The sequence below is a fragment of the Lynx canadensis genome, chromosome A3 (genome assembly GCF_007474595.2).
Source record: "Lynx canadensis isolate LIC74 chromosome A3, mLynCan4.pri.v2, whole genome shotgun sequence".
NCBI classification, from domain to species: Eukaryota; Metazoa; Chordata; class Mammalia; order Carnivora; family Felidae; genus Lynx; species Lynx canadensis.
The window spans coordinates 56,904,889-56,917,577 of NC_044305.1; the positions used below are offsets into that span (position 1 = coordinate 56,904,889).

Sequence of the window (12,689 nt, forward strand, 5' to 3'; positions counted from 1 at the left end):
CGTTTTGTTTTTAAGCTCTTGAGTAACTTGTGTAAAATTTCCGAAGTATGTAGGTTGAGCCACATGAAATTGCCATTTTTCTAAGTCAAAAATAACCGCGGTTTCACATGATTCAACTTAATATTATATGGAATCTTATTTTAGGGGCATTGAACTTGCCTGAGAAGTTTATAAAGGAAATGGCACCCTTTCACCATTATGCCAGCCACAACTTATAAGTTCTGTGACTCAGCCTCAGGGTTTTGGGTTCTGAATACTTGGCCTTCTCCACAGAAGGAAGGTATACCTCGCCCTCAAGTCCAGAGAGATGAGCAAAATTCACAAAGGGAGCAGGGCATTCCTGGCCAGGGCAGTGACCCGTGCAAGGCTCCGAAACCCAGGCCGTGTGGGTCAAGAGTGATGTCTGCAGCACACAGAAGGGGCTAGAATCAGTGCTGCATATTAGAGTCACCTGATGCCCAGAGCTTGCCCTGGACCTTGAGAACCAGACTCCAAAGTGCCCCAGAGTTGAGAGTGTCTGGCTTAGATCATGGAGGGTCTTGTGTACCATGCTCAGGAGTGAGCTTCATTCTCACAGATGGGGGGGGGGGGGAGCCACTGAAGAATTCATGTTGGAGAATGCTCCCAGGCTTTATGTTAAAGGTCCCTCTAGGGCGGGAATCCAAGAGGAACATGAGGGAGAAGTGGTCATGCACACTGAGGGAGGCAGGTAGGGCACAAAATTTTCTGAAAGGCCTGGAGATTATCAGCTTGTGACCTCCAGGGAGATTCTGGAAGGGACTGTGGGCAACACCCACGTGTCTGGTCCAGGTGGAGGTCAGGCAATGTTAGAAAGTCTCGTAATGAGTGTTGAGCACATTGTGCCCCTTCTTATGTTAGCTGGCAGAGAACACGTGTGGGCATTTATGGAAGTTTGTTCTCTGCATGTTCAGAACATTAAGAAGGCGTCTTTTCCTGAGGACATTTCTAGAAGAAATTTAGACATCTGTGGGGGAGGGGGAATGTCAATCCACTTAGGAGAAATTTCAGGCATTTGGGCGTCTGTTACAAGAGAATGGCTTTTTATTTGGAGTGTGAGCGTAGCCAGCATGGTAATTCTCCATGTCCTATTCCTCCTGGAAACTTAAGCCTTTAGGAAGTCTCTGAAATAGGGGCACCTGGGTGGCTCAGTTGGTTGGGCATCCAATTTCAGCCCAGGTCATGATCTCCTGGTCCGTGGGTTCAAGCCCCACATAGGGCTCTGTGCTGACCGCTCAGGGCCTGAAGCCTGCTCAGGATTCTATGTCTCCCTCTCTCTCTATGCCCCTCCCCTGTTCGTGCTCTGTCTTGCTCTGTCTCTCAAAAATAAATGTTAGAAAAAGATTTTTCTTTTCAAAAGAAGTCTCTGAAATAAGAGATTCCACAATAGAGATACCACAGATCTAGCCAGGATGATGTATAATGTGACTCCTCTCAGAACAGGGTGATGAACTGAAAAAATAATTTTCTGTCCTAAAGCTTTATTTTTCCTGAAGAACTTGCCAGTTACATGGTAATAATTTTCTTTAATCATACAACCCCTTTAAAATTATAATGAAGTGTTGTCATTTATTCTAATTGTCATTTTTAGGAGCCATTGCTGTATCCTGATACATATTTTACATCAGTATCCAGAAGCGCCTGAAAATGTGAACTTCCAGTTACTGTAGAAACATGTCCTAATAGTAAGAACAACAAGCTTTTGGCTTTGCACACCATCTGCTAATACCAAATATACACATAATCTGAAATTTATTGCACACCGTTGGTAAGCAAATTGTTTTAAGATATCTCATCAATAGGATTTATTTTTAATCAATCAGGTACACAAATGCTAACTTATTTTAAAACATTATTTTACTTTAGATTTCTCACTTTTCCCAATGGATTGTCTAATCCCACTATTTTACAGACGGCTGCATATGAAAAACAATGCAATTTCTACTGTTTTTGTGATTCAGTACATTGTAAGAAATAGTGTGGATTTTATCTGGAATTGGACACTCTCAAACAGCTTGTGCTGTTCCTTGAGGGGAAAAGATAATTATAAACATTAAAGAAGGAGGTGTTAATTATTACCAATAATTATACGCATAAACTATAGCATAAAAGTGGACTATAAGGATCTTGTTAGAATGAAAAATTGTATTTTAATCAGTCTTGATTTAAACTATACTACATCCTGATAAATAAACATCTTTTTTTCCAAAATATACACTGTGGCGGGGGATAAAAGTAGTTAAAGTACCTATTAATAGTTGCAGTTTACAACATGGAATAGGAGATGTCCTTTCTTCAGGCTTATCAAAGAATCTCTTACATTTTGAATCACTGGGACTCAGCTTCTTATCCATATTGAGAATTATTTTTTCATGTGATAGCTTACCCACCTAAATCTCTCCTGAGTTTACCCAATGAAATTGAGGCCACATGAACTATCCAGAATGAACCTGATGTAATGAATGCATTTGCTGCTGACTTGGGGCCTGGCCCTTGTGAGTGGGAGTGCATGTGAATGGGTGCATGGTCCAGCTTGCCTTGGTCATGATGCCTGGCATCAAGCCAACTCCTGACCAGTGCCAGGTGGTAATGACACGGGTAAGGGTGATCGTTTTCTCCTGGGCACCTTCAAAGCACCTTCCCTGTGCCATCTTTTTGGAATGAGTAACACAACAGAGTATGCCAAGTTGTGACGCCATTCAAAGTAACTTTCCAGCTAAAGGGAAGAACTTGAACTGCACGCCCAGCAGTAAGAGGTACTTGGGGTAGCAACTGAAACCACAGTAAGTGGTTTCGATCAGGTACGAAAACGTTAGTGAAAACCTAAAAATGTGATCTGTTGGTACACAGCCCTGCATAAATCATCTCTAAAAATCATTCCTTAAGACAGTGGATGGCATTAACCTAATTTGTTTTCCTTGCGTTGGCTTTGGAAAGCAGCGTTCAAAATTCCAGAGCATGCATTATCTTCGAGCCCTTTACAAAAGGGTCTGTTGACATACAGAAAATTAAGGGGCACCTGGGTGGCTCAGTCGGTTAAGAATCTGACTCTTGATTTCAGCTCAAGCCATGATCTCAGTGTTGAGATCAAGGCCCACATCAGGCTGTGCACGGAGCCTGCTTAAGATTCTCCCTCCCTCTGCCCCTCCCCCACTGGTGCAGGCCCTCTGGCACTCTCAAAAACAAAAACAAAAAAAGAAAAAAAAAAAGAAAATTAATGGACCAGTTAAAATCTTCATTCCTTTAATCGGGTTCTTTAACACGGTAGCAATGTTAGCCCTGTTTAAGATATGTGTATTTGAAATTAAAACAACTGAAATTTTTAATACTCTTGAATTCTTACCTTTCACTAATTCCAGCTATCATGCCTCCATTTTAGCACAAATGAGAGTGGTTTTGATATATAAACGTAAAAAGTGGAATTTGGGGAACTGTCCTGGTTTCTTGTGATGCATGATTTTCTCCACGGTGATTATTTCCATTTACATTTATTCCATTAAATGTTTCCACTCCATAGTGATTTAACCCTTAGACTTTTGTATACTTCACAGACACCAGGAAAACTTCTTTGTTGGTGTACATCTATAAAATTTGTTCGGCAAGCAGTGACCATGACTAGATGCAGAGAGCCTTGTTTAAATTAGAAATGTTGTGGGGCACCTGGGTGGCGCAGTCGGTTAAGCGTCCGACTTCAGCCAGGTCACGATCTCGCGGTCCGTGAGTTCGAGCCCCGCGTCGGGCTCTGGGCTGATGGCTCAGAGCCTGGAGCCTGCTTCCGATTCTGTGTCTCCCTCTCTCTGTGCCCCTCCCCTGTTCATGCTCTGTCTCTCTCTGTCCCAAAAATAAATAAACGTTGAAAAAAAAAAAATTAAAAAAAAAAATAATAAATTAGAAATGTTGTTACCACTTGCACTGAGGACAAGACCCAGTGAAATAAAAAAAAAAAAAAAAAAAGGAGAAATGTACATTTGAATATTTAATTCAAGGTATTTTTTTACAGTGGTGAAAATCAGAAAAGTCACCGCCAATGTGTCTGGCATTCTGTCTACTGGGCATCTAATGGAGGGACAGTTCAACACCGAACAATACAAGGATAAAAGATCCCCATGAAACCTATGTGACATAAAAGCACTGAAGTAGGTGCTGAGCCATTCAAAATAATCAATATGCTGTGCAGATTGAAAATTTGGTAATCCGTTTGCAGTAGATATATTCACTCTACACACAGAAACACTTACTTCTCTGACCAGACAGTTAAGAGAGCTAGCCACATTTTAATGACTCTTTTTAGAGGTAGTAAAATAGAATTTTCTTTGAGAAAAAATGTAGAAAATTAGAGAACAAAAGGGATCAAAAAGCCGTGTACCATTGCAACATTAAAGACGTTCACAACTAACCACGTGGGTGCTTGGTCTGCACATCTACGGTGGGCGACCATGTTTGAGGGTGTCAGCCACATGTGGAGTGAATGACATCGTAAAAAGTTCTGAAGGGAGGCGTCAATTTTCTTGAACAAAGAGCTGTGGTCACTGGCAGGCAGCAGTTACCCAAAAGGGGCTCTCACTGCCTTACAAATGGATTGAAGAAAGGGCCTGGTTAAAATATCAGAGATAAAGTACCAGCAAGCTACTTGTTTTGCTCTAAAAGAAAACAAAAACAGAAACAAAAAAAAAAAACATTCACACACACAAAATCTCAGATAATGAGACAGTTGAGTCACGAGCCAAAATCTCGTTCATCTCAACAAAGGGAATCAACATACTGTGTTCAGGCTTTGGCAGGTGATGCCAACAGCTACTTCAACTGGACAAAGAAATCTCTTTAATAACTCTTCAGAGAAGAAAGTCAAGTGTGAACTTTGAGCTAACAAAATATTACAGTTCTCACACTTGTCTATAAAATGCCAGTTTTCACATAGACATGATTTGGGCAGGACAACAAATGGAAAACATGCTGAGACATGTAATATATAACTACTTCTCTATGCTCTTTATATAAATAAACACTCCCTTCCCCCACTACAAAGCTCAGAAAAAGCCAAAGGCAATTTCATCCCAGATATTCTGGGGGCTCATACATAAAACACATGTTTTTTAAAAGTATCAAACTCTGGAGCCAATTTCTAGTTGTTTGCTAACTGGCCTGTTCCCAACAGTCAGCCCTTAACATTAAACGTAAAGAAACAAGCCTTGACCTTGAACTTTACAGGTTTCAAGTCAAATCTGTTACAACAATCACCAAACACCCATCAAAATTCTACAGTTACACTGGAACTTTGGTTGGATCAAGTATTGCTTGAAATAGGGGAATCATTTACAAAGGGTCTGGGATGGGTCTGTCCTACAGAAAATTTAGACTGTTTTGATATTTAAAGTATCATATTCTCTCCTGTAGTGTCTAGAACTTAATTTTATTTGAAAAAAAAGTATAGAAAAAAGCGAAATTAAGTCAAGGTTATTTTTCATTGCTTTCGTCATTCAACAAATAAGAAAAAATTTAAATTGATGATGACATTAAGTGCTCCTTTTTTTGTTTTGTTTTGTTTTGTTTTTTGGAAGTTTACACAATGTCAACCAAATTCTTTATTGACTTTTAATCAGTGCTAGATGAACTTGGTCTACCTGCTTAACAGGAAGAAATGTAACAAAAATTTTCAGGTTTTCTCCTTCGGTTCTAGAAAATTGGACTCCTTATACTATTTATTATTCTAGGACACCAGGAAAAATCAGGAAGTTTATTTTTAAGGTCATTTTCCATTTTAACCTCTTTTTTTTTTTCAGTCCTCATTAACTTCTAAAAATTTATTCTGAACATTCTCAAAAATATTCATCCCATCTCTTCATGAATCATATTCCTATAGTAAAATTCTAAAAGTCAGTTTTAATTTCTTTTCTGCAGATGAAATATATGTATTTTTATATAAATATTTTTGCTTAAAATTAAGATATTTGGCACAGAGTCCTCAGCTTACAGTTTCCAAATTGTGGCTGTGCCACTTTCCACTGGCCAACGTGGAAGAGTTTGGGAAGGAAATGGTGCTCTTGATGAACTTGTACCTCCTGTCCTTATCTCTCCCTCCGCCTCACGCCCAGCAATCTAGCAGTATTCCAAGACTGTAGAACATGCGAGAAAGGGTGGAAGATTCATTTCTCCATGTCGATGGGGAGGAAGGAAGGGGGTAGGAGAAGTGTTGCTGAGGATTTCTGAGTACTGAGTCTTCGTTTAATTTATTCATGTTTTTCCACCAACAATACCATGGTCCCTTGTGTCCTCTGCTGCATCTCCAATGTGCACCCAGGGGACAAAATGTGTGGCCGGGTTTGTATCTAAACCCAGACATTTAGAATCTTGTTCTAGTCAAGTTTTAAAAGGGAGTTTCTCAGGAAAGAAAAAAAAAACAAAAACAAAAAACCAAGACGGCAATAAAATCTACAGTTTAAGAGACAGAAATTCAAATATTAATCTTTAATGATTATATTCCACTTCTTGTCTTTCTGCTGTACTTTTAAAAAGTACTCAGATGAGGAGAATCCATTTTTATATGAAGAATTTGAGTCACTACTTTATTGAGGGGCCGGAGGTAACAGATTACACACTAGTGCAAAAAAAAAAAAAAAAACAAAACAAAACAAAAAACTACATTCTCCAAAGTGCTTCCTGAATAAATTTCAAGACCTGAATTCTCACCAATTTGCTAAATATTGGAATACTGTTTGAATAAACTGCTTGGAGGCTCAAAGTTCTAGAACATTCTACAGAAAATTCTGAAGCGGGTAGTCCTAGAGGGGCATGAAAGGGAATCTCCTGTATCCTCTTCCCAGTATTGCACAATATAAAACCTGCCCACAAGGTGTAAGCAGGTGCTGCTTTATCTCCCCCACATTCAACATGAGGCCTGCACGCTGGAACTTCATCAAAAGCTGCCACCAAGTCTGTCATACGTCGCGTCACCCACACAGCCTGTTTGCGCCAAACACAAATGAGAGATGGAACCTATGTCACCCCCAAACATACAGAATGAGGAACACAGTAAGTCCTGCTGACTCATTGTTTCACGGGAATCCGCGCTCTGGGAACCAGGCCACCTCATCTGCCTAGATGTTCTGGTTGTCTCCCTGGTCTGAGTTCATGGAGCATGGTCTGCTCCATGCTGTGCTCTTCCTGTACCAACTGGTCATCAGCTCAGGATGGCAAAACACCTTGACTCTGAACAAATGGCCCACCATCCTCCGGGCGCCGCCTTTTACACCCCAGAAAGATGTTGAGTATGTTTAGCGCCCTTCATTTAAAAACTGATTACAGATATACATGTTTTCATAAATAAAACTTGAGGCATACATGTATATATTAAAATTTTCACCAACAAGGGTGTGTTAAAAATTTCAAGTTCTGTCATTCAAGTTCAATAAAGGCACACTTTTTTTTTTCCTTTAGGCTTGCAAGGAATACAACTGCTAGCAAGAAGTCATAAAAGGCATTTTATGGGACTTTCTTCTTTGATTTTCCTCTTCTTGGGATGAGCGTTCATCCTCAAAGTCAATGGCATGACTCTGCTACCCAAAGAAGTATTGAGATGCATAGAGGGCATTAAATGGATTCCACTTCTGTGTCATGTTTCAGAGTGACAACCCCCAGCTGTGCTGGGCCAGTCACTCCAGGTCTGCTTTGGCCATTTCCATCAAGGCTTCTCACTTCCAAATCGGGCTTTCCGGCTGCCGGGTTCCGATGCCCTCCGGACCAGCCTGGGTGGTGGCTTGGGGCAGACGCCTTCGGTCACACTGTCTTCCCGCACTGAGCCAAACTGGCCTTTGGAGAGAAGGGGCTGCCGTAGCATGCCTGGGGTCTGGGTGCCCCCCTCTTTGCTGGGGAGTGCTGGGGGGTTACAAGGCTGGCCCTGTCCGGAATCGACGTCTACCTCGTTCTTCCATTCCATTTTATAGGGCTGTGGGGCTTTCTTTGAGAACTGTTCTGGCAAGAAGCCCCTTGCTCGGGGCTGCAAATTGAGGACGGTAGTCCCAACATCTGTGTCCGAGTCACTGCTATTGCCACCTACCACAGAGCAAAAGAAGGACAACATGGGCAAGCATTTCAGAGGGAAGGAATTTTAAGTGACTCAGCAATGCATCAGTGGGTCCAGCATTTGCGGTGCCCTCAGGCACCTCAGGCAGGGTTTGGGCAGGGGAGGTCCGAGGGCTCGCTACCTCTAGCCCACAGACCTGGGCATGATACATAACCTCTGTGGGCGTTAATGTTGACTGTCCACACTAACGCCGAAGAGCTTACTGTGCGCCAGGCAACTGTCCTAAGCACTTGGAAATGCATTAACCCATTTAATCCTCACAAGCGCCCATTCGGCAGGTGAAGTAACCGAGCTTCAAGAGATATTATTAATCAGTGCATGTGGGTGTCACAGTGCGACTATCTGGCAACAGCAGCTGTGTTCCCACCTGCCCCATCAGAACGATCCCAGAAAGGCTCAGCTACGTGTCTGGCACACAGAAAGCAGATTGGCAATTGGCTGCTATTATGAAAATTCTTGTCTTGATCTGGAATCTCAGAGACAGCCTTCTTTATCTCCTGTGCAGTTTCATAAAAGGGCCGAAACACCCATGTGCCGTTTACAAACAGTGGGAAGACACACGATCAGAATGAGCTGGTGTCAAAATTCAGGTCCTAGAGAACTGTGGGTAGAAGAGCTGACGGGGAGCTTGCCCAGGAGCTGAGATTCTTGGGACCCTAAGACCCGGTCTTAGTGGACGTGGCCCACTGCTCTACATATTCAGTGCTGCCTGGCCTCTCTTCTCAGGTCTCATCTCACTGATCATCACCACCAGCCAGCATTAGAATTTCCTCTTCTTGGTTAATTAAGTAAATAAGCAAAAATAAAGGGCGTGGTAGTGTTATACCCCACATTCTAATAACATGGTATCTTAAAATATTTCTCCTGGGGTTCACAGAAAATGGCTGGGAGTCCACCCAAAGATTATCATTAAATAAAGAGATATTAGACTCGTGATTATAGGCAGAAGTAAAATTTATGGTTGACCTTATGAAAATATATGCAGGTTGTAAAAATTTAAACACTCCTTCGCACATTCACAACTCTCTATTTATCTGTTCACTACCACAGGTGACAATAGTGGCTCATGCTGTATCAAATGGAATCATTATGGAAAATCATTGGCTAAATTATTTATAACGTACACAGAATTCCATCCAAAAAGCTTACAATGCTAATAATAAGTCACCATATTATTATTTGAAGTTTGCAAACCATTAAACAGATTGTCCTTAATGAAGAAGAAGAATGGGAAATTTTCTCTATTTTGTGAACATTAGTAACATGACTCTGCTCCAACTGAGTTCATTACCTGTGTTAGAAATATTCTTTTTCTTTTGTAGCTTTTCTGGAAGCTTTGTATTTTTTGGTAAGGATAAATATCGAGAGGCTGAAGTGGACGCCTGTGAGAAACACAGAAAATGTTTAGATTACGCAGATGTCATTTATTGTATATTAGAAGTTTAAATTCTTAGGGCAAACCCTGGTGTTAAAAATTAAAATTGTACTTTTCTACTCCAAAATTACTTGTGAGGGGCTGGGGGCATAGGGAATAAAGCTCCCAGCAATAATTATTTTACTTAAAATAACCAAATCTCTTCTAAAATGTAATAGAAATCAGTATTAAGGAAAATGAAAATAAAATAGGACCATTAACAATAAGATGTGCAAACTACTGAGTCTTTTTAAAGAAAAGCTAAGGAAACACCTATGTATAAGAATATACAAAAGATATGTAGAAACAAGGCACCTGGGTGGCTCAGTCAGTTAGTGTCTGACTCCTGATTTCAGCTCAGGTCATGATCCCAGGGTTGTGGGACCCAGCCCCGTGTCAGGCTCCACGCTGGGAGCCTGCTTGGGATTCTCTCATTCATATTCATTCTCTCTCTCTCTCTCTCTCTCTCTCTCTCTCTCTCTCACCCCCCTTCCCCGCTTGCACTTTCTCACTCTCAAAGTAAATAAATAAACTTTAAAAATATGTAGAACCTATATGTATGGGAAGAAAACATGAAAAATGTAGCTTACTTGAGTTTTAATTACTTTAGTAAGTCTTGAAAATGATAGAACAAAAAGTTATTAGTATAGCTAATTTGCTGACAATTCAAATGCCACAATCCTACTTTCCTTAACTTTTCATCGATGCTGCCACATTTTACACATTAAAAAAAGATAATTATCTTGTTCACACATTACCATTTTGGTCTCTGACGACCCAATACAGAATATTATTAAAAAATGAAATGCAATCCTAAAATTAATGCAACCTTGTGTGTCAGAGTGATAAGATACAACGTCTGCTACGTTAAATCAATCAATCATAATGTCATTTAAGATGGCTGTCCTTATCTGTTGACAATGTCCTCCACCAAGGGCAAGGTGAACACTCACGTCCCCCCCAGCGGCTGTGACCTTGCAGTTCCAGCACGTGCCACTTGCCCATCTTTGGGCTGCAACCTCTCCCTGGAGATATCAGATAGGACTTTGCAAATGAAGCTTGGTCCAGCCATGCTGTTTAAATCTGCAACTTAACTGACCCTTTCTGTGCTCCCAATCTCCTTCCTCAGCATTGTTTTTTTGTTTTTTTTTTTTTCCCATAGCACTCACTGCTCTCTAACATAACAGATAATTTATTCCATTGCTGGCTGCCTTCTCACTAGAATAGGAATTCTACAAGCGAAGTATCTTGCTTGGTCAGTTCGTTCACCAACATATTTCAAGTGCCTAGAACAGTGCCCGGAACATAATAGGTGTTCCAGAAATATCTAGAAAGACTTTACCATTAACTCCATCTCAGAAGTCCTGTGACTCAACCCTCAGCAGCCATTCTGTCAGTAGAGCCTCCAGACTGGCGGCTGGCTCTGCTCTGGGAAGCCTCCCTCCTCCCAGACAAATGGTAACAATGCCAGTACCCTGTGCTCCTGGTTCAAGCTGCTGTCTTTCCGGATGCTCTCTCGCCAACACTGTGCCTTCGTCCGGATCAGAATTTCCTTGGCTTGTCGCTCACTTGTGTCAGCCGTCAGATTGTGTCTGTTGTAGGACAAAGTCTGAAATGAAAAAAGAGACATTTTACAAACAACAAACAAACAAAGCCTGATTGCTGCCCCAGAAATTCCAAAACTTTGCTGGTTTCTTTGGCTTTGCACCTCAGCGAGGCACTTAACTAATGTGCAGAGCAGAAAATAAATGAATAAAAAGCATAAAAGTTGTTAACACTCATAAAAAGTTAACACTCGTTCAAATTTTGAAAGCACTTGTTTTCTAATAAAAGTGTGTGAATAAAATATCTTTCATTCAAAAGCGTGATCTTCATAAATCAGAAAATGATGGAACTCATCAAATGCCTCTGTCTACCTTGAAGTGCTTTATACGTTTTATTAGCCCTCATTAGTAGCTGGGGAAAATGATACAATTCATCTTAATAAATTCTCTATTGAACAGGAATTACTGGTATGAAAACAACCACTTTGAGCCACTTGGTGGTGCGTGTCCTTGTGATTAAACTTAAGAACACTTTTACAAACTGGGTGGTCAAACTGAAAAGGCTGGGGGCTATCACCAGCAATAACCATGTGCCAGTATTTGAAGCAGTAAAATTTCTAAACCGGACTGGCACACATTGTTAGTTTTCTAAGTTTCCTAAATAAACTGTAATTAGCGATGGAGTTCATTTTCTGGTGTCTTAATATATTCTTCTTGGGAATATCCAAGAAGATTGGGAATATCCAATATTCCCCACTTGGGAATATCCCTGTGTCCCGAACTATTAAATATTAATCTTGAAGAAATATGCAAAACTGATAGAGAACAAGGCTCAAGTCCTGCCTTGAGAAAATTACTGGCTGGCTGGACAATCAAAGGCTAACAAGTAATACAAAATTGTGAAATTAAGTGCTAAAACTATGTGGTACGTTATCAGCTCCTAGTGCTACCCACTTGAAGACAGGGCTGGGAACAATACGGAGGCTGTTGAGGGAATCCTTAAACATCGGAGGATGTGGATCTGCTGACAGGAACCAGTGGGACATTCCAAGTGGAGACAGAGAAAAGAGGAACAGAGTCCAAGGAAGGAAGACAGAACCTGGGGGCTTGGGGAGGGCAAGGAGGTGTAAGGTCAGACACTGTAGAACTTGGAATTAGAGATCCCAAATTCTGAGAGGATAGTTAGCCTGTAAGCCACAGCTGTGGTTTGTTTCAATTCAAACAGGGGAAGGCTGCTTAAAAGGTGCTTTAGGGGAAAAAGGAGGAGCCATAGTAATGCAGGATGGAATGGGGACTGCTTTGGGGAAGACCAGCTGAAAAGTGCAGAAATGACCCCAACATGGGTGAGGAAGGCTCCTGACAAGCGATGTGATCTGTGTGCACCTCGCCTCACTGTACCTTAATTTATTCATCTACAGAATGGAAACAACAGTCACCCCACTTGGAGAAATGAGTTAATACCTGCCGAAATGGGGCACGGCAAATTGTATGCACTCTCGAAATGTTAGCTATATTATTAGCCAACTGTTAGAATGAGGTGTTAACAATGGGACGGCTGTGAAAGAAGTGATTCCGGAGATACATTAAAGGAAGACACTATAGCACTTTATGAATAACAAGGAAGATTAAACGA

At 41.1% G+C, this 12,689-nt stretch overlaps 1 protein-coding gene across 1 annotated transcript in view; it reads right to left on the minus strand.

Annotated features, from left to right (window-relative positions):
• Nucleotides 1-6,841: 6,841 nt before the first annotated feature.
• Nucleotides 6,842-12,689, minus strand: part of SLC9A2 (solute carrier family 9 member A2) — a 99,254-nt gene continuing 93,406 nt past the window's right edge. The window contains 3 exon segments of the mRNA XM_030310320.1: nucleotides 6,842-8,067; nucleotides 9,390-9,480; nucleotides 10,987-11,121. Of these exon segments, the coding sequence (XP_030166180.1) occupies nucleotides 7,697-8,067; nucleotides 9,390-9,480; nucleotides 10,987-11,121 (597 nt within the window). The 3' untranslated portion in view covers nucleotides 6,842-7,696.